Source organism: Numida meleagris, chromosome Z (assembly GCF_002078875.1).
Source record: "Numida meleagris isolate 19003 breed g44 Domestic line chromosome Z, NumMel1.0, whole genome shotgun sequence".
NCBI classification, from domain to species: domain Eukaryota; kingdom Metazoa; phylum Chordata; class Aves; order Galliformes; family Numididae; genus Numida; species Numida meleagris.
Genome location: NC_034438.1, coordinates 41,984,916 through 42,008,032, shown reverse-complemented (window position 1 = coordinate 42,008,032; position 23,117 = coordinate 41,984,916). Strand labels below are relative to the sequence as shown.

Here is a 23,117-nt window from a genome sequence, read left to right as displayed (position 1 = left end):
TCAGTGATTGATAAAAATTAATCTCATTGAAACTTTCTGCTTTAACTTCAGATTTTCTAATTTTGTTGTGGGCTTTCCAGACCCTTATCTTAAAAATAAGAGAGTGCTACCAATAAGTAAAATGAAGACTACAACATGTGATTGCTCTGATTACCTCCTGTGAGTGGGAGAACAGAGCTACAATTGAGATCTGTAATTCCAGTGTTCCAGATGATAGCATGTGCCTAACTCACTGCATTTCTATTCGCCTTCATGCAAGTGCCATGTGTTCCAGGTTTATTGCTTACAAGGAATTGATGGCAGAATTATCTGTAGTGTAATCGCAAAGTGAGACATATCTACATTTGCATAGAATCACAGAACCACAGAACTGTGATAGAGACAAGATAAAATCAGATAAGTATCATTTGTAGATTAAGGAAGGGACAATTACTCAGGAAGCATTGAAGCCATAACTCACTCGGTACTTTTCATTCATGTAAACAGTATAACATTAGAAGCAACCTAGCTGAGAATTAAAATGGGACTGGAGCTGCAATAAAAAAAAAAAAAGCACCTTTAATAGATGCATGTTTGGATGCTCAGTGCTCTCATTCTATAGTTCATCATGCAAAACATCTTGGAGTACCCAAGCCTTAGCCCTGGTTGAACCATTTTACATGTATATTGGATTAATTTCCAAACCTCTGTGCTAGGTCGTTAAATGGCCTTCTGGCTTCAGACACAGAGCAGTATCTTGCTCTGGGAAGTGCCATGCAGCCTGGTCCCCATGCCAGCATTGTGGAGGGCCCAGAAGGGATGGCCAGGCAGGGGACAAGGTGATGAGAGGGCACCCAATTGTCACCCCTCTGTTTCTGGCACTCTACAAATTGTGCAGGGCTTGTCCTGCCTTGCAACTCTGAGCCTGCTGCTGCAGGAGGACTGTGTTCAGCCACGAGGCTAGTCAGAGCCTTTGCTAAGAGCAGCCAGTGCACCACAAGGGTGTGTTTTGACAGCTGTGAGCCAGGAAGGGGGGTGTGCAGAGGGCAGCGGAGCAGTGGCTGCCTGCAGGAGAATGGAGCCAGCCTGGACACAGCTATTCTGGGACCCCATCACATGGTCCCCAGAACATTTGAATAAACTATGACTGGCAGCACAGCCAGGAGCTTCCCCTCAAAATAAACCAGCTGCTGGGTATCTCCACACGGCTAGAAAGCACCCAGTCCAGCCAAGAAGATAGGAGCACTGGTATCCAGCAAAAATGTCGGACAAAACCCCCTTTGAAACAGACATGCTGACTCTCACACGGTTCGTCATGGAGAAGGGACGGCGAGTCAAGGGAGCCACCGGGGAGCTGACACAGCTGCTCAACTCCATGCTGACTGCCATAAAGGCCATTTCCTCTGCAGTCAGAAAGGCAGGCCTTGCCCACATGTGAGTCCTACTTAGATGTATGAGGAGGAGGGGGAGGTGGAGAGGGAGCTGCTTGCACCGAGAGGCTGGGAAGAGGGCAGTGTTGTCCAAGTGACTGCAGGAAGGAGGTCAGGGCATGGGTTGCTAGGACTGGTAAGCAGCAGATCTCTCTTTTTGGAGCACTTTAACATCAAGTGCAAGATAAACACTTAGACTGGCTTCCCTTCTGCAGTATGGTTCAGGACTTTGCTGTTCTCTTCATTATACCCTGTAAATGTTGGCACTGATGTATTTCTAAATTTACTGTGAATGTGCCAAACATCGCACTGCACTGTTTCTACTGGCAGTTGAGCACAGTGCTGAGCAGTGCCAGCCAGGGCTTCTTCTGTGTTGGGACAATAGTGTTCTGCCTGACTGCAGCGTAAGTGAAGTTCTAAAACAACAGCTCTGTGAGAAGCACTGTCGCATGTGGGTATGTTCCCTTTCTTCCTTCAGTACTATCAGGGTTATAGGTGTGGAGTCCTAAAAGGTCCTATGTGAAAAACAAATGGAATAATTTGGCATGTAGTCATTTAGAAAATCAAATAAAGATTTGCCTTAGCAAAACCTGGAATTAATTGAGTTGCTCTTCACACAGCCAGGTGAGACTGACCTCAGTGTCAGCCTTTTAACACTGATCGCTCAGAAGCAGCTCAGGTAGCTGGAAAGTCCTAATAAAATTCTGTATTTAAAATATGCAATTATTGTTTATGTATTGAAATACATATTTGCATACATACCTGTGTACATATGTATGCATGAATGCATAAAGAAGACAGGGAAGACAGCCGTGTAAGAAAGACGATGTTTGTTTGTAATTTATCCCTTTTTTTTTTTTTTTTTCCCTGTGGTAACACCACAGCATAAAACACCCTGGGGTTTTTGTACTTCTGCTGAGTCCTCAGTGATCTCTGCCAACCAAAAATTCAGTGTCTCAGTACTGCCACAGTCACTTTACAGGTATGGACTGTAATTTGTAGAGAGGACACAAGGTACGCTGAACGTCAGCAGCAGCCTCAGGCTCCGCTGCTGTTTCAATGGTAAACTATACTTTGCCTCCATTTGGTGAATCTTAGCTGTTCTGCCTCCCTGACTTAGAGGAAGTATTGCTTTTACCTAATTTCTATGTTTCAGTATACAGTTTCTATATGGAGAGAACCACTGTTTGATAGGCTAGAAGTGGAATAGTCCCCTTGCACACAGGACACACAGATACAGTCTCAGTGCTACAGGAGTCTCCCTTTAGAAGGCAAACATCCATTATATCAATAAGTAAATGGCTATTTCTACTAACAAAAATTTTCATGTAACGACAAAGAAATATTTAAAATATCCAAACACATGGATGAGTGACATGTATCATTCAAATTGCTGTGACTAGCCATGAAATTCTGGAAATTTCTGTTGCAAACTTTCAATGACAGTGACTGGCTTCCATCCATCTGCATTTGTGCCTTCGTCTCATAAGCGAGACCTGGGATCTTTTCATTAGAGAAAAATGCAGCTAGAGAGCTCTTATTTTTACTTCCTTCTCCAAACAGGAGAATGTGAAGTGACTTCTTTGATGTCAGATAGCTCAGCATGAGTTTTTAACAAATTTGTCTTTCAAAGCTGAAGGACTTTACAAAGCTACAAACACGGTAATTGGAGACTGGATGCTTAGCATGCCCAGAAAATCACATTCCTTTCTAGTGCCTCAAACTCAGCATTCTAAAATGGTAATACCTGAAATGCTCAATACTTCTGGAAAGATCAGGCAGCTTTTGGCTTTGAATGAGAGAAAAAACCTTTCCCTACCAGCTAATGCTTGATGCTGACCTATGCCACAGGGATTAATTAATAGCCCTTTCCGCCCTCCTTTTTTCTTTTTCATAGCGAATAAAAATGCTGTCTAGATTTCCTTCATATTTCTGAGCTGCCCTGACCCAACACATCAGGTTAAAAGAGTTCTTTTTGTTTCAGACATAGATATAAAATCCAGACAGACATATGTATTACTATTTTCTGCATAATCAGCACACTGATAAAATCAGGATGTAGAATGAAAGCATCATCCTAACCTAGCCAACAATTGTTGCATAAAATGGGTGAATAAACTGACTAAATCTAGAGGCATGGCTTTGAGTAGGGAATGGTCTGGAATTTTTTCTGAAGCTTCTGGTTTTGGGGCTGGATGGAGATTGAAGGATGGAGGGCTCTCGGGAGCTCTGCGCAGCGATGAGAGCAGCAGGTGGGACCAATGGTGAAAGTCCCTTCTCCATTCCCAAAGCTGCTGCTGGCCCTTCCTGGGGCTCCAGGCAAGCCTGGCACCTGCCAGTGGAGCTGTGGGCTCTGCTCCTGGCTTCAAGAGCGTCCAGAGGGGCGAAAAGGGGCCCCAGTGAGGCCCCAGAACGATCCTATCACCTTTTTCCCTTGTTCACACACAGTTTCTAGCAACAGCAACCACCTCCCAATGCACCCTGATGGTTTGAATCCCAAGGTTAGAGGGAAGGTGAGAGGACAGAGCTACCCTAACCCGTGATTCTCTGAAAATCCCCTGGAGACATTTTCCCTTCTCCCCAGGTTCGGCATAGCAGGCACTGTGAACGTGACTGGGGACGAGGTGAAGAAGCTGGACGTCTTGTCCAACTCCCTGGTGATCAACATGCTGCAGTCCTCCTACAGCACCTGCGTGCTGGTGACGGAGGAGAACAAGGAGGCGCTCATCACCCCCAAGGAGAAGCGGGTGAGTGCTGCGGGAGCCGGGCGGCGGCAGGGGGCACTCGTGCTTAGGGAAGAGGGCCGGGCCAGCGCCCTCGTGGAAAGTCGGGAGCGTCTGCGGCGCTGCTGCTTTGCGTCACTGACTCGGACGAACGGCGCGTTTTCAGCAGCGGAAGGAGCTGTGGAGGGAAAAGTTGTTATTAAAGCTTGGAGCAGGGGGAAATAATTATTTCAGAGTTGTTAACGCACCTAACTTCCAGATCCGTGTGTATACTACATTCCCTGGGCGCCGGTGTTACAGTTTTGGATTACATTAGTATCTCGGTGAGATAAAGTGAATTGGAAGGCTGAGGCCGGCAGGGCTGGGTTTTGCATTACAGGGCTAGAGGGGGCACCTGGCTGCCTCACAGGGCTCCCCCAGGAGGGATCCTATTGTTGCTCATGCTCACATAGCCGACCCCTTCCTCATGTTTTTCTTTCTTCTGTCCTCAAACCGCATGTTATCAACAAGTCCTTTGATTCCAAATGTAACAGAACAAAGCAGCACTCAGGCAAGTATGTACTCAGGCAAGCTGCTGGCTTCCAGAATGGCTTGTCTCCTCTGCCTTCAGACTTCTCACATGACCTGGAAACAGAGGACTGCTCTTTCTGTCGGCAGACTTTGTGCTGTGTGAGCAGAAGTCCGCTCTCTCCTGTTTCCCTGGCAGGGGAGGTGTGGTGCTGCAGGGCCATCTGAGTCCGCGGGCCAGCCCTCTCTGCTGGGCCTTGTATGTCTGGAGGGCTGCATGCAGACATGGATGTGGGAGTCACTAAGTGAAGGGAAATAGCAGCACGAGACAACTGGACAACACAACATTTAATGCTTCCCTTGCCCTTTCTGTTTCAGGGTAAATACGTGGTGTGCTTCGACCCTCTAGATGGCTCATCTAATATAGACTGCTTGGCACCCATAGGAACAATATTTGCTATCTACAAAAAGGTAAGAGAACAAACAAAGCACGTGGCAGATTTCTCTTGGCAAAAGCAAAATGGCTTGGATGTATCAAGGTGTATCAACCTGCTCAGTTTCCCTCCTTGATACTTTATGTGTCTTTGGGCTCATCATAGCTTTGCAAAGAGCAGAAGAGGTAGAACATGAGGTTCACCCATGCTGAATTGAATTCACCCGTTCCTGAATTCCCTGGAAGGGGACTCTTAGACGTTGCTGGCTAACAGCACTTTTCTCTTCCACACACGCTGGCACCTAAATAAGACCCTCCCACCAACAGGCAGTGGGGTAGCTCACCTCGCTGCAGGAGGGCTGAGGGCTGTCGCATGTCTACCAGTTAGTGTTTATCATACTAGATCCTGAGCAGTGTGGGCTGAGGCCCTGCCTGGGCCCTATCACTGCTAGTGCTGCAGTAGCCTCCTGGTGCACGTTTCCATGCTGGTTGCAGATGGGTGTTTATGCACATGCTAGCATTGGAGGACACCTGAGGCCAGAGGAAGCTGTCACGTACAGCTGCCGGAGCCTGGCCAACAGGTCCCCTTCCACAGAGTTGCACAGAGTGGTAACTGCGCAGCCAATTAATAAATGCTAATAGCTACAGTCATACTGAGTCTTGTGACTCGACTGCTAATCTCCCAGCAGTTGGTGTTTTGCTTAAAGACTGAGCTCACAGTCATATGACTACAAGAGACCCTCAGCCATCATTATTTTGAAGAAACATTTGCAGTTCTCATGACTGCAAAGAAATGCTTGCAGGCTCAGACACTACGCTTCAAAAGTATAAAGATGTGCTTTTAAAATCCTCTCTTGCATTTTAACTCATCATTTTCCAGACAATCTTTATCTTTTACATTTATGGTAGACAAAGCCACCATTGCCATTGAGCACACATGTGCTGATAAACCAAATAGTTGTGGCACAGCCTGAACGGAGTCATGGCACATCCAGAGTGCTGGCATATGACTGACTGTGATATCCCTGAATTCTGAAACAACATGTTGTCTATGGCTTGAGGGACTACCTTCAGTGCTTCTAACATGCCCCTTTCTGTAGGAAAGACCTTAGCAATCCATGCCACATGTCCTGATGGCATGCAAAGGGACCCTCAGTCTTTCCACGTATTCCTGTAAAGACAGCTAAAAATACTGTAGTGCTTTCCTACTTTAAGGTAGGCAGTAGCTGTGGAGGGCACTGTGTCACAAACGCTAAACATTAGCTTTCTGTTCAGAAGCGTTTTTAAGTTGCTCTGCAAAAATACAAAAGCAAGTGCTCCATGTGATTCATACAGCATGGCAGGTTGAAATACAGACCCGACTTCTCTGTAAGCTTTAGCTCACCTGATGAGACATGTGAGAACTGTGGGCTGCCCAACCTTCCTTAGGGTTCAGTGGCAGAACAGAAACATTTCCTAAAGAACTTGAGTCCTTTCCAAACACTAAGGTTTTCAATTAATTTTCTGATCATTCTGTATTTGTTGTTATTTCTGTTAACGGTTAATTCATTTGTTGTAAATACCTACGTTCCTGGTTGTTTGTTTTTTTTTTCATGCGGGTAGATATATTTTAGAACTTCAGAAAGAAAAAATTTGTTTGATATAAATTCTTCATATCCAAATGAAAATACTGCTGCTGTGATGAAACACAGTTCTTTGGTTACAGGAAAAAAGTATAATGTCAGAAAATGTTAGAAACAGCACTGCATCTGTGGACTTCCACTGGATAATTGTTGGATGTTAGAATGCTGTTTCTAAAGTAGATGGTAATTAATGTGCCTTTCTCTCAGATAAGACAATTTTACAGCAACGTTATTAACTTCAGTTCCATTTAACTTTTTAAAATAAGTGAATAATAATAAGAGCTTTATTAATTATTACTGGAGGATTGTTTATCCCATGGAATGAGAATCATTTAATAAAGAAACTGTAAATTTTTTTCAATCTGTTTAAAGCACATGAAGGCTGTTTTGGAAAAGCTAGAATAATTCTAATTCCAGTGGATGACTCTTAGCACCTCTGATATTTAGTGCCTGCAAGGCAACTGCAAGTTCTCAGTCAACTGCACTGCTGTTATTCCCACATTAACACTTTAATTCCATTCCCAAAGGCACACACTCCTGAAAAATTAGCTTGAGGATATTAGAACTGAACTATTCGCTTGAGGATTATCAGCACTCTTCTATAAAGACTAGACTTGGCCAATACATTTCAAAACTGAAAATGATTACCTATTGCTGCTCCTGATTGAGGGCCACCAATGCATTTGTTTCTTAGAGAAACCACCAAGAAATAAGTTCCATCTTAGATTTATTTCATTTTCCACCTGGGTTTTACTTTCTGAAGTGGGCATGTTATTGTTAAAATAACCAGAAAATTCAGAATAGTGGAGCTAAAGGGTGCACTCAGAATAAGCCAGGCGAGGAGTAAGACCTTGGCAGTCATTTTACTGTCTCTGAGGTGCTCTTACCTGGTGGAGTGTCAGGATGTGGTGATAGTACGTACTTTTCCCTGGATTCCTTCTGTATTTTTTCGTGCTACAGACCTAACAATACAATTCCCAATTGACTGTCAACATACAGACTATGAAGCTCTACTTCTTTGTTGAATTTTAATTTGTAGCAGTGCCCCATGCATCAGATGGCTTTTCTTCCCCTCCTCCATTGTCATGCGGACAATGCCTTCCTTGCTCCTCCTTGCCCCCTCCCACTTCATGTTGCCCCTCATGGGGAAGGTGTAAAGATTCAGGGCAAATGTGTATTCATTAAACACGTGATATGAATGGAAACCTGGAAACCTGGCTTCCCAAAGCTGCTCCCTGTGCTGCTGTGGGCAAATCATGTATTTTGGTAAATCTTACATGTAAAAAAATTTAGACTCAGATATCATCTAGGGTACCTGTGCAGCCAGACTCTATCTTTCATCTGCTTCATGACAACAAAGAGCTAAAATGGCTGTGTAAAAGCTTGTAATAGCTAGTAAAAGACAATCTCTATTTCACTCATTTGCATAAAGTCTTACAAAGAAATTTTGTTACCTCCATCTCATAGTCAAAACACAGTAGAAAGGAAATCTATCTGTGCACCAGAAAGAAGTGAAAATATTCATCCGCTGTCAGAGTCAGTGTAAATCCCTGGTTTGTTCCACAGTGCATGGCACTTGGCAGGACAAAGCTCCTGCAGTGCTAGCAAGGAAATACCAGCTGATCACTAACTTTTTTACATTCCAGCAAGCTCTGCAAAATATTTGTTTGAGACTAAACTTTTTTCTTCCTTCTGGAAGCTGTTTATACACCGTGTTCTATAAAACACATATCTTCATGTATTTATACAAAATGGTATTTTTTTAATGAGGAAAGCATACAAAAAATACTATAAAAAAACATAGTATGTTTGCAGCTAGTTGTGTAAATGTATGTTTAATTCTGCATTTAAGGTTGCAAACAATCCATCTACTATAGGCAACAAATGTCAGTAATGTTGAGATGTATGTGCCAGAGGGATATAGTTTTGAAAGAGAAGATGCTATGAAGGTTGTAATAGTTGGTTCTTAAAAAGAATTGTTTAGCAGATGATTAACAGCTAGTCAACAAGTAAACAGTCAGTATTCCTAGCTCTGATACATACAGACAGACTTTTAAACTTCATTACATGCATGTAACCTTTCTGAATAAGCAGTTTAGCACAGAATATTTCTAAAGGACTGCATACCAGGTATATTTTTACATTATATTTCATGAAGATCTAATTGGCAACTAGTTATTTTCTCCAGAGAAGATTTGACAAAATAGTATTAAAAATAATTGTGAACAAAATATAGCTCCAAGATCTGTAAAATAAAGTAACAAATTCTTTCAACCAAAGTCTTCCAGTTGAAAATAAAAACATTCTGATGAGAAATCATTGTCCTCAGATATTTGAAAGAAGTACTTCTGATGTCACATGTCTGCCTGCTCTCCTATAGGTGGTGTTATCCTATGGTTAACAGGATTCCCAGGTTACCCCAACACTTTGACTTTGCTGGGACCCTCTAAGAGTTTCTTGCCAGAGCAGAAAATTTTTCTTTTTGTTGGTGTGGGAGGTTGTTTTTCCTTGGAAATAGCTCTAATAGACATTCTTGATTTTGTAAATAATACAATTGATATTTATCAAATATTTTATTTTCTGCACAAAACATTCTCCAGTGGTTTTTATATTTTAACGAGATATTTTGGGCTAGGCCTGCTGTTTCTATTTAGTTGCTACTCAATCTAATTAAGCCCATGCAACCACTGAGAAACTGTATGAATTTGGAATGATAAAATGCTAAATCAGGACCTCAGTAAAGGGTCTGAGCAGATTCTCATTTTAATTCCCAGCGAACCAATATCAAAACTTCCATAGAAACTCCACCACAAATGAGAAGCTCTTTAAGAAACATCAATATCAACCATTCTTACCTATGTTGTAGTCAGGAAGAGCAGGCTGGAGTCAGCCTTCCCACATGCTTTCGCCAGTCTCTCCTAAACTGTGGCTGAGGCACACCCCTGGAGCTGGCTAGAAATTTTTGTGCCTGGTTTGCTTGGCATGTTCTTCTTCAGTAATAACTGCAGTACCAAATGGTAATATGAGAGATGGAAACTGTTGCCAGATTAAAAGCCTGAAGTAAAATGCCATGTGAAAGTTCTGTGCAGTTACGTATGCAAACCTACATATGCACACACATTACTTACGCAAAGATGTTTATTCTGTTATATGTATATATGAGCACTTATATTGTCACTTCAGTTACCTATCTCTTCCTCAGCAGAGACAAAGGCATGATCTTGGCTTCACTGCCTTGCAGCATCTGCCCTTTTACTCTGCCTTAATGGAAGCAATTTCTCTGCAGTGCAGGGTATGCAGTATTAATTATCACACTCACCTCATGACTGACTCCTTCAGTCTGATATCAGTATGATTGCTTATGGTTAAGTTTACTGAAAATTAGTAGCTTTGTTCTGTCTCACATTTATGATGATCTTGAGTTAATATACTAGGCTGCATTGCTCAGGTATCAGTTTTGTGGCAGATATCATACTGATTGCATTACATGCATGAAATGACAAATTCACACTGCCCTGTCCGAGCACACACATTTACTTGTACTGAACTTGCCTTGAGCTAGTGAGAACAGTCTCTATTTTGATTGCTTCAAAGGGTAAGACACAAAAAGGAAATCTACTCCAAGCTGTTATTTCAGTGTTGTTTTTATTGTTTCTTACAAGAATTCAACCTCCAGTCCAATGGTAATTTTTCCTTAGGAGACAGATGATGAGCCCTCTGAAAAAGATGCTTTGCAGCCTGGGCGCAAAATTGTTGCTGCAGGCTATGCCCTGTACGGCAGCGCTACGCTGGTCGCCCTCTCCACCGGGCAAGGAGTGGACTGCTTCATGCTGGATCCGGTACAGTTCTGGTGTTAATAACATTGCTACAGTCTTTTAGAGCTTCCCGTGGTTGGGTCTGCTCTCTTTTGTTGCTCGTTTTGTCTGTAACCTAGGTAATCTATGCTGTTCTCTTTTCACCCTCATCCTGGAGCATCCCACTGCCATCTTACTCGTGCTTAGTAATTTGTGAGTATGTTGGTTCACTGCCTCTGCTTGATTTCTTTGTTCTGAGAGTTAGATTTTAAGTTAAACAACATCTGGGACCCTGTTCGTTCAAACCAGACTGCTGGTTTGCACAGAGAAACGCTTCAAAAGATTCACTCCAAACAGTATCTTTGCCTCAACTTGAAGGATTCCTGCTATTTTCTTGGTTTTGCTTCTTGTCTGCTATAGAACCTCAACATCTTCAGTGTTTTGTCTGGGGCAGGGACCATTTGTTGATAGAGGTTAAGTGGAGTGATGCCTGAATTCCTTAGTGCAAAGTAGTTTTATGGCTAAGTCCTCCAGGCTGCATACCTAGCAATTTGCAAAAGCCATACTGTCACCACCTGATCAGACTTGTGCTGCCCATTGCTGCTCAGCCCTACAAATGTTGCTGGAAGAATGGAGGAGACTGCTTGTTTGAAAAACTGGTTTTAGATTTAGGCAATGATATAGGAATTGTTTTTAATAAAATGGTGCATTATAATCAAAGCTCTTCTTAATCTTTGCAAATAAGCTCTATCCAAGCAGGAAGAACTGGGATCTGAATAGATCTGATCTGGTTGGAGATAGATAGGGTAAAGGTGGAGGCCGCGCTCCAACTGCAGGCAGCAGCATCTGGGAGGAACTGACCACATTCACTTTAAGATATTTACACAAGACAGTCAAGGGGAGTTCAAAAAACAAAGGAGAGCATAATTTATTCATTTGTAACCTCATGATCTGTGGATGCTAACGTTCTATATGTTTCAGGTTTGGGTGGTGTTGCTAACTAAGCTAGCTAATGAAGGCATACTGCTTTTTGTTTATGCTACCAATGAAACAAGTTTTCATTAACTTTAAACAGATTCTGTGCTTTCTGCTCTGTTTGAATAGTGTGAAGTTGTATACAAGTCTAGTGCTGAAAGGGCCAAGCTGTGTTAGTATTTCTGCTGTCACTACTGTGACAGCTGTTATGGGAAGCCAACAAAACATTCTGCTGCTTGCTTGTAACTGATCTCCCCTGTCCTTCCGTAGGCCCTCGGAGAATTTATCCTGGTTGATAGAGATGTTAAAATCAAGAAGAAAGGGAAGATTTACAGTCTCAATGAAGGTTATGCAAAGTATTTTGATCCTGCAATGACAGAATACTTAAAGAAGAAGAAATTCCCTGAGGTAAGAAAATATTAGCACTGTACTCAATATACTGTTTGCTGGCCAGTACTGCCTTGCATACAGTCCAGAGTAATGGGAAGGGATTTGAAGACATCTCTGAATTTAGCCTCTTGTAAACATTTGATCCCATTTTTGGGTATGTATCGTATGCGTTGGCTTCTAGTACCCTGACAAGTTTTGTAACTTATACTTCAGAAAGTAAACTCATAGCCTGTTCACTACTGCCTGGGGGAAAGTGTGTTGTAAATGAAAACTCTCTAAAAAAACCCCAAAAAACCAAAAACAAAATAGCTCAGAAACCATGCAAGGAAAATGTGGGCATGCCCTTGTTTTCTATCATGAATAAATATGCAGCTCAGTCATTTATGCAGCAGGACATAATGGAGTTAGATTCCACTCACAGAAGGGGTTACCAGGCATCTAGGTGGGATCACTGTCATTTTCCTGTACATGCCTGCATCTGGGAAATGTGCCATAACTCTTACACTGTCTATATGCATCATATAGAGCATGAAAATACTTACAGGAGAAGGGTTAAGGCACAGTTTCACCACCCTCTTACACTGTATCCTTCAGAGGGAGAAAACTGAGAATGTCTTTTTCCTGATGAACATTATCATGAGAAAATGCAGCTCTCTATGGCCAGTGCTAGGAGGACTCAATACAGTCTCTCAGTGGGGAAATCTAAAAGCTATCTGACAAGCATAGCTATGTACCCAGTAAGTCATAATAAAATACCGTGAAGTGTCATCACTCAGAATTGAATTTGTCTAGTAAGATGATTTTAATGCTTTCCTGTTAGAAAAGCTCCCTGGATTATTTTTTTTTAAGCTATTAGTTGTCAAGAATTCTTGCACAGAGCTTATGTAAAAGTCCATGTATCCATTAGAAAGCTACAGAGTGCCATACCAGGGAAGATTTCAAGACATAGTATTCTGAGAAGTTCCTGCTGAGCTGAAAGTCTAGATTTACTACATTGAATATAGTGGCAATGCTGATGTCTTACCAAAGCCTCTTTCCCATGTTACTCAGATTGTCACTACAGAGGGAATCACCTCACATCATCTTGTATATATTCACTGAGATTATTTTGAAATGTGAAAGTTTCAGAGTTATGAGAGAAGTGGAAGCCCAGTTTATGACTTTTGTACTTCCTGAAATGGCCAAGCTGGGGAAGAGAAAGCTATCTGTTGTCATTCTGCTCACTCTGTGCTGAGATATGTCTTCACTGTAATGCACTGGCAATGGATTTATTTATTTGTGTTTTTGCAAACCAGTCAAGTGTTTAAAAAACAAAACAAACAAAAAAGCCCACATTAAATAATCAATGCCAAGAATCATAGAATCACAGAATCACGGAATAATAGATTCAAAGAATCATAGAATCATAAAACCGTAGAATCACAGAATGACTTTGAGTTGTAAGGGGTCTTAAAGTCCATCTTGTTCCAACCCCCTGCCATGGCAATGTTGCCAGCCACTAGATCAGGGTCCCCAGGGCCCCATCCAGCCTGGTCTGGAACACCTCCAGGGATGAATCAGCCACAACTTCTCTGGGCAGCCTGTGCCAGGGCCTCACCAACCCCTACATAAAGAATTTCCTCCTAACATCTAACCTAAATGTCTCCCCTTTTATTGTAAAGCCATCCCCTCTTGTCTTGTCTACCCGTGTAAAAAGTCAGTCCACTTTTGCTTGTAAGCTCCCCTGAAGTACTGGAAGGTTGCAGTGATGTCCCCCTGGGAGGCTTCTCTTCTCCAAGCTAAACAAACCCAACTCCCTCAATCTTTCTCTATAGGAGAGGTGCTCCAGCCCGTTGGTTTTCTTTGTGGCCATTCTCTGGACCTATTCCAACAGCACCACATCTTCCTTGTGCTGAGGGCCCCAGGTCTGGATGCAGTACTCCAGGTGGGGTCTCACAAGGGTCAGAGCAAAAGGAGACAATCCCCTCTCTCTCCCTGCTGGCCACCCGTCTTCTGATGCAGCTCAGGATACCGTTGGTCTTCCAGGCTGCAAGTGCACACTGCTGGCTCATGTCCAGCTTTTTGTCCACCAGAACTCCCAAGACCTTCTCATCAGGGCTGCTCTCAATGAGTTTTTCTCCCAGTCTGTACACATACCCAGGATCACCCTGACCAAAGTGCAACACCTTGCTCTTGGCCTTGTTGAACCTCCTTAAGTTCATGTGGGCCCACTTTGGAAGCTTTTCCTTTGGATGGCATCCCTTCCTTTGCCAACTGCACCACTCAGCTTGGTGTCAGCAGCAAACTTGCTGAGAGTGCACTCAGTCCCACTGTCCACATGTAATTGATAAAGATACTGAGGATGGGTCCCAGGATGGATGTCTGGAGGACACCACTCATCACCAGCCTCCATGTGGACATTGAGCTGTTAACCACAACCCTCTGGTTGTGACTGTTCAACTAATTCTTTATCCACTGAATAGTCTAGACTTCAAATCCTTATTTCTTCAATTTAGAGATAATGATTTAGTGAAGGACTGTGTCAAGGGCCTTGCACAAGTCCAGGTAGACTACATCAGTTACCCTTCCTTTGTCCACTGGTGCCATCACTCCAGGACTGGTCAGGGACAATCTGCCCTTGGGGAAAGAGTGCCAGCTATCTTGGATCACCTCTTCATTTTATGTGTGTCTTAACATCTTTTCCTGGAAGATATGTTCCACAATCTTCCTAGGCACAGACACGAGGCTCACTGGCCCATAGTTCCCCTGGTTTTCCTTCCTCTCTTTCATAAAAGTGTGAGTGATGTTTCCGTTTTTCCAGTCATTGGGGACTTCATCTGACAGCCATGATTTTTCAAATATGATGGAGAGTGGCTTGGCAACCACATTCGCCAGTTCTTTAGGACACTGGGATGTACGTTTTCCAGTCCCATAGACTTGTACACATTCATTCTCATGAGGCAGTCTTGGACTTCTGCTGCTCTTACAGTGGGAGGGATTTTTCTTCCCTGACCCTCACTGAGAGGCTCAGGGTCATGAAAGGTGTGGGAAGCCTGAATGACAGTGAAGACTGAGGCAAAGAACTCATTGAGTTGTCCCTCTCTCCATGTCTGTTGAAGTCCTGAAGTTCAGGTCCTGACTCCAAGTCACAAGGCTAGCTGCCTGAAAGGGGTCAATGCACTGATATTATGGCCACAATGCACAAATGATTCCACAAGCTCCTGCTACAGCCCAGCTAGAGCTACATTTGTGATGCACCCTCCGCACAGCACCCAACTGGAGCATTACACGGATTTGATCTGGGTCTCTCTTTCATCAGCACACAAAAGGACAGGGGGGAGTATCTACTGGACATACACTGCATGAAGGTCTGTGACTTGAGGGAGGACTGACTGTCTTCTGCTGTGCTGGGTTTGGGAGACATCACAACTAGGAGGACCACTCTCACTCTATGGCCTTCTGGCCACTTTAAGCCAAGAGGTTAAGCAACAATATCAGCCCTTATAACTTTCTCATGCTTTTTTTCTCATTTGATCCATCCTGTTTTCCCTCTGCACTGCATAATGGGCACCACTATGCTAGAAATTGTTTTTGCACAAATTCCTTTCCAGTCTTTTCATCCAGTAGTGGTTTTAGGGCCATAGCACCTAGTTGGCACTGATTGCCTGATAGAACTCTAAAACGTTCTGTGACCATTTCCTGACTTTGTTATTCCACTTCATTTTTATCTTAACTTAGAATCATAGAAGAGCTTAGGTTGGAAGAGACCATCCAGTTCCAACCGCCTGCCACGGGCAGGGTTACCACCATGAGATCAGGCTGATTGGGGCCCCATCCAACCTGACCTTGAACACCTCCAGGGATGGAGCATCCACAGTTCCTCTGGGCAGCCTGTGCCAATGCCTCACCATCTTCATATTAAATAATTTCTTCTTTGTAACTAATCTGAACCTAACCTCTTTTGGTTTAAGGCTGTTAACTCTTGTCCTGTCACTGTACTCCCACGTAAAGAGTCCTTCCCCATCTTTCCTGTAGGCTTCCTTTAAGTACTGGAAAAATGTCAGAAAGCCTGACGGTAGCCTTATCCTCTCTAGGTTAAACAACCCCATCATTCACAGCCTTTCTTCATGGGAGAGGTTCTCCAATCCTTCCTGCAACCATGTGAAGTTGAGTCTTATTGCAGCTGTTGACTGAGAGTCATGCTATGGAGACCCCTTGGTTAAGGACTCATCTTAGCAATGCCATCAAAAACTTACCATCAAGTACAGAAAGCATTCTTCTGCCAGCCAGTCCAGCTGTGTACAAGTTATGTAAAAAAAGCTAAGAAAAGCACCATATTTTTGTCACCATAAATGTATGTAGAGGAGAGCATGCAGTCTATCGCTGCTGTAGTCTAGAAAAGATTTTTGCCACTCCACTCTCCTATTTGTCATACATATGCAAGAAAAACATAATCTTGAGCTGCTGCTGCAGAGGAACATTGTTTTCAGATATTTGTAGAATAAAGAAGTGAGAAAGTGTCTTCCATCACACTGTGAAGAGAAAAAATCACAAGACCTGTCTATTATGAGCCACATTTTTTTCCCAGTTAAAGCAAAAAAAGCAATGCTAAGGATGAAACCAAGAGCAATCACAAGCTTCCTCAAATGCCACAAATTCAGGTGAAGGGAACATCAAAGTTCTCCATCTTTTTCATTAGCATAAGCTGTAACATTGCAAAGTTCCCACTGGACAAACACACTGCTTGGCACTATTCAAATCTTCGGTTGAGTTTCCCTTAGTATTCATGCTGTTATTTTGTTTGAGAAGAAAGCCTGGGTGATATGCCAACAATTATGCAACACCTACTAACTTTCTCATTTGTAAGAAAAATATATGATTAACCAAGCTGGAGAAACAAGAAGTAACATGTCTAGTAACTAAAAGGATTGTTTATTCCTCCTGAGCAGGTAGCTGGATGCTAAGGGAAATGGAAATTTTGTTTCAGTCTGTGGTTCAAGTGTTTGCTGTACCAGAATGGAGTGATTTCTCTTCTCTGTTTTTCTGAATACAATCTCAGCTCTGTGTTTCTAGAAGATGAATTTCTGTCAGGGTAAGAAGCAATGCAAATGCTCAGTGGACTCACATTAGCCTCACTTTACATTGCCCAGGTACACATAAATTGTGTAAATGACCTGCACGTGAACAGGAGATCCAGCATATCCCAAAAGTGTCTGATGCTTTGTGCACAGGGTGGCTCAGTTGTGAAGCTCATGCTTATTAAGTTGTGTGCTTATGGGCTGAAAACTCCTTATCTGATAGTGTCATAAAAGCAGTTCAAAGCATGGCCTGCTTGTGACCAGTATCCTATGACTTTTTCTAATGTCTAACAAACTTTTCTTGGAGTCCTCTTCTGAAACTTTGTAAAACTCTTCCTTTGTTTCTTTGTCTTTTAAGAGAAATTTAGATTGTAATCATGTATTTCCATGAAAAGTGTATTTTCCAAAACTACATTTGGTCTCTCTTAATCACCTCTAAAGGTGTTTTTGTCTGACCTCAGATTTTTATAGCTGCAAAGTCACAAGTGTGAACGACTGTGAGGTAGAGAGGCTATTGTTTGAAGTCAGAAGATGTGATTGTTTGAGTATAGGCCATGCAAATTTAGGGATTGAATACTTGAAATCATTGTTCAGTTGTGCCTAGAAGTAGTATGACCAAGAGCCAGGCTTAAGCAAAATCTAATACAAAAGCTCCAAGCTGTGTCTTACCCACTGAGTCTTTTTTTATTGTTTATACAAGAAAGACTTTTGGGAAGTAGCACAAGAACAGCTGAACAAGGATTATGACTTAGGCTGGAACAGTTCTCTATTCCTGTTTTACTACCAGCTGTAACAAACATCTAAGTCTCTCACATTGACACTTAGAACTCAAGTTTCTAGTGTTGTATTGCCTTATACTGTGTAAATTCATGAGAATCTGTTCCCATTTTAAGAGATGGTGAACATCAAAACTTCACAGCTGCGTAGAACAGTTAGATAAAGTGATTGCAAAATAAGAAATGTTTTCCTTTATCTATATTTTCCCCTCCTACTTCTCCTTTTCCTCTCACTTGAATGTTTTTCTCTCCTAGGTGACCTCATGATTTTGCTGGCTAACTTGTGACATCTGGGTTCTTGGAGCTGGCATTGCTAAACAAGTTCTCACTTTATATGTTTCTCTAAAACTAGTACTCATTGTAGAAAGCACTGAGATATTTTATTAGGCAACTGATCCAGAAAAAGCATGCAGAGGTCTTTTCAAACTTCTAGCATTTTAACATGTATATACTGTATATACACTGATTTTCTAGGGGAGGCCAAAATTCCACCCCTGCTTTGTTGAAGACAGAGTGAGAGATACGAAAAGACCATCAGACTTCTTGGCATATGAGCTTTCAGAAAACTTTTATTTATTTTATGTCTGCATCATGTATTTCTCCTTTGCAAATGTAGCATGATGCTTCATTTTTCTTCTGGTGGAGCTTATTTCTTTTATTTGTGCAAGTCACCTTGCTTTTCTTCTGAATTTTCTATCTTACTGTTTTTATGGCCAGAAAACCTGAAACTGGTGTGAATATCTCCCTTATTGCTCTCACAAAAATGAGCAGAAATGTCAATTTCTGTTCTGAGAGTAAGGAAAACTACATTCATGAATAAATTCCTGTTATTTCCCGGTCTAAGCTCCACAGTGAATGCTGTGACCAGCTTCACAACTTGAAAATAAGCTAGAAGTAAAAGGCTGAGAGTCCTCTGGGAACTGTCTAGACTTGTAGTGAAAAGTGATATTCATCCTCATGCCCCAGCTTAGGTACCTGTGACAGATCAGAAGTCAAATGGGTACCTTGTTCTGATAACGTGAGGAAGCTCTCACTATCTTTTTTCACCACTTACTTTTTCACAGGATAGCAGTTGATACCAAGTTGTTTTGCACTTAAATTACAGACAGCCTAGTTTCCACACTATGAATACAGCTCTTTAAAGCACTTATTTTAGAATCTCCTCGCTAGGTCTCACAAAATCTGATTTTCAGGCTGGTGTAGGCCTTTACAGTGTCAATAAGCAACAGATTATTTAAGTCACTTTGATACCTGGTTTATAATAAAATGACTTTTTCTTGTGCTACTAGCTGTCTAGCCTTGTAGATATAATGCTTTATTTGTATGTTTTTCAGGATGGAAGTTCCCCATATGGTGCTAGGTACGTGGGCTCCATGGTAGCTGATGTTCACCGAACATTGATGTATGGTGGGATCTTCATGTATCCTGCCAATCAGAAGAGTCCTAAAGGAAAGGTAAGTCATTTGACTTCTTCTCTGGTAATCTTAGTCAAATGAATACCTCTGGATTTCCTGGAGATGCAAAGGAATCGTTTAATATACAAACAGATAAAAATGTCCCATCTGTGGAGAGTATTGTTAATGGACATGATGGTCAGCAATCCAATTTAATTGAGAAGTTTAGACAATTGTCAACTTAGGCAAGAAATGTTTCTTTCTGTTTTTATATTACAGACTGATCAACGTTTTTCACTAAAATCAAAGGCTTTACTCGTTTTTCTAATGAAAATAACTTCATTATGATAGAAGTCACTGAGATTCCTGTCCATAGCTAGCCAATAAAATGTTGATCAAAGGGAAACCTCTGCCCTTTTTGCTGGCAACTAGAGTCCAGAGGGGATATGCTGAACCCTCCAAGGTTTTGTTCTGTGCTAGACAGCTGAGCTTGCCTGCCTACTGTTTCCAGAGGTACTGAATTTACTATCACTAGCCTTGAAAACACAGGTTTCTACTAACTGAGCAAAAACTCTGTCAGTGGAAGGTGAGATTTGTGTGCTTTTAGATAAACATTCTGTGCAAATATCCCATTTGGATACCTGTACAGAGCACACTGTGTTTTAATGCAGTGCAATGCAACGCAGTGAGTTCATTAATGTGCTGGATCATGGACCATAGACAACCTCAGCTTTTCTCCTGCAGCATCAGATAACTTTATTATCAAATTTCTAAACAAAAGTACTTTAAAAGCAGTCTGTGTATATAGCTGACCTGTGGACTACAAGTAACCTGCAGGTCGTATTTAGAAAATGGGTAGTTCAATGTGTAATAGATTAGTCACAGAGTTCTGACTCCAAGACCTTCTTTCTCCCATGTCAACACCAGAGTTAAAGCCTTATATTTGATTGCATTTATATCCTTGGTTGGCATGTGCAAGAATTTACCTTCTTAAAACTACTTGCTCTATCTCTTATGCTCATGTCAGAGTGTACTGGTGTCTACAGTTCGTTAGTGACAGGGGACTACTTGTTGCATCCTTGTGAATGTGTATGTACCAGAAGAGCAGCAGATCCTAGAGATCTGGGAAATGAGGATAACAGGAAAATAACAGAATACACAACAGAAGAGATCTGCATGTCTGTCCAGGCAAATTTGATTTAAATATATGATACAGCAATTACACTATTGTCTGAAGGAAAACCATTTTTGGTTTTTGGTCACAATGAAGAAACACAAAACTCAACACATGGTTCCACACTGGTACTGCTGCTGTTTTCTGCCTCTTTCAAAAGCTGGCCATGCACTAAGGAGAACAATGAAGGCTGTTGGACCCATGTTACCTGCTAGATGGGGTTCTTGTACCAGAAACAGCATTTCCGTGGGCTTTAAAGCTTAGAATGATGGTAATATGTGTTACTTAGGTTTGCGATGTGTCAGCGTTTTATTTCAAACACAGTGATAAAGGGAATATGGGTAGCAAAGTCCTGTGTCCAACCCATTTCTTTGCCTCTCTCTACAGTTGCATTCTGTAACACTTCCTTTTCTCCAGAAAACATTGTCTTCTGCACATGGGAAAAGTCTTTTAAATATAATATGAAGTAACAGTGTAGTACAGGAGTAACTCAGAATGTCAGTGAAACAGTCAGCTAAAACTACAGAGGCAATGTCTGTTAAAAAATAACTAGTTGTCATTTATGTCCTTATGAATACACAGTATTTTGGCATATGTCCTAAATAAGTTTGCATTTAACTGGAACACGAGTGTAACAATGTGAACAAATACTATGGCCTACTTGTCTCTGTACTAAAAGTGAAAATTCGCTTTAAAAATTAGTTACTTTTGAAAACAGAGTTACTGTCTGTGTGAATTGAAGCTACCAGTACCTAATCGCATTTCTGAAGAGCTGCAACCAAAACCTGAAATTTGAGACTGGGAGCATCAAGTTTCAAACTCCAAAATATCCTGACCAAACACAACGTGATTACCCCACGCTCTGAGGTAACAAATAAAGCCTACACATTAGAAGAGTCTTTGGCTTTCCTTCCGCAGTAATATTACCTTAGATGGCTGTAGTGTTTCACTCATGTCTGTGGGCTCAGCAGCTACTTTTTACATCTTTGACAAAACACAGCTTCACTGATGATGCACAGGAGCATGTCAGCTTGGGAACTATGGTGCTGATGTGTGGATGTAGGGTCAAAATATGAAGTGTGAAGGGAGATGAAAGGAGGAAAGAAGAAAAGACTGATGAGAGAGAAACATTGCTACTCAACAGGCACTTCACAGGTTACATTCTCGTAATGTACCTTTGATGTAATTACATCAACACCCCAAAAAGAGTTACATGTTCCCTCTTTCTTTCTAGCTCCGACTTCTCTATGAGTGCAACCCTATGGCCTTCATCATCGAGCAGGCAGGTGGGATAGCGACTACAGGGACAGAGGCGGTGCTGGATGTGAAACCTGAGGGCATTCACCAGAGAGTTCCTCTCATTCTCGGTTCTCCAGATGATGTGCATGAGTATCTTGCTTGTGTACAGAAACACCAGAAGAGCAGCTAAAAGCGTTTCCACTTCTGACCTTGCTCATCTGTCTTTAGTGTGCAGTAAAAATATTCCTTTCAAGTTGATGGACTCTAGCATTTCAACACCCACCTCTCTGTGAATGTCCCACTGAATGAGAGCAAGAGAAATAGTGAGAATGGCTGATGGGAAAAGCAAATGTTTCATTTCTCCATGCAGACAAGTGTAAAAATTCTTTCATTCTGATTTATGCAATGCAAATGTAGAAACAGAAGCCTAATTAATAAACAGAAGCTACATACTTTACATAACATTAACAAAAATAAGGGAATGGTGTCAGAATTCCCATTTGATCTGAAGCTAGACATCTGACACTACATGGTGGCATTGTTTGAGACATGATTTTCATACCAACATTTACAATACCATTATCTGGATTTTCTTATTCTGGATTTTTTTTTTTAATTTCGTTGGTCCTGAGATGACCAAAAGTCTTGTGCTGTTTGAAACAGTGTTTTCAAGCTCCAAATGATATATGTAGTAAGTAATTAATAAAGATGAAAAAGTAGTGACATTGCTAAGGAATGTCAGTTTTTACATGAATGGGAAGATGTCTGATGTTATGTACATGTACATGTAACCTTCATTGGCACAAATTAAAATAAACCATTGCCGCAAATGTGACACTGGAATCATACCTATTCTCCATTTATCCGTAGTCCACTGCAACAGAAAGTGAGTTATTGCCTCAAAGCCATTGGTGCACCTCCATTTTCCTTTACTTTGAAGGGTTCTCATTTCAGATTCACATTTGCCCTGTTATACACCTTACCATTCCTACCCAACTCTACTGGTGCCCTACCACCAGGTCTCTGATTGACAGTGCCAAAGGAGATGTGGAATGAACTCTGAAACTAGCAAGCATTCATTCAGCAATGAGAAAAAAAAATTCTTAATTAAAAGAAATATGTAATTATGTTAAGCAAAAAGAGAGTGAAACCAGATATTTAGGTCACTTCAAGTGTTAGGCACACTGATTCCTTTATAACCCCTGTCTCCTGCAGGTCTCATCAGATGGACATTTCTTTTGATCATCTTATCTTAAGCAATTCCTGCCCCATCTGCTCATTTCCTGCTCCATGCCCCCAGCCATGCCCAGACAAAGTTTTATTAGGAACTCACCGTGAACTACATTAGGACATGGACAGAAGTTAAAAATACTCCTGACAAGGAATCTCTGTGGTTATTTTTAAACTTACAGGTATATTCTATTACTCATAGAGAAGTCTCATATTGAATAAATGGAGGTGTAAAATTAGACGGAATGGGTATTTACCTCCAGGCATTGTTATCACAGAGGCTTGGATGTGATTTCAGTACTGCCTCAGCACACTCTCTACAGGTCTTTATCTATCTGTAAAGCTGTAGCAGTGTCACCCACCTAGGATCAGCAGGTACACCATGTACTTGTTA

At 41.8% G+C, this 23,117-nt stretch overlaps 1 protein-coding gene across 1 annotated transcript; it reads left to right on the top strand.

Moving 5' to 3' along the window:
* LOC110390208 (fructose-1,6-bisphosphatase isozyme 2) lies at positions 1,194-22,329 on the top strand. The gene is made up of 7 exons (XM_021381447.1): positions 1,194-1,413; positions 3,994-4,156; positions 5,018-5,110; positions 10,393-10,533; positions 11,734-11,871; positions 19,021-19,140; positions 21,489-22,329. The coding sequence occupies exons 1-7, from the start codon at positions 1,241-1,243 to the stop codon at positions 21,681-21,683; spliced, it is 1,023 nt and encodes a 340-aa protein (XP_021237122.1). The 5' UTR covers positions 1,194-1,240; the 3' UTR covers positions 21,684-22,329.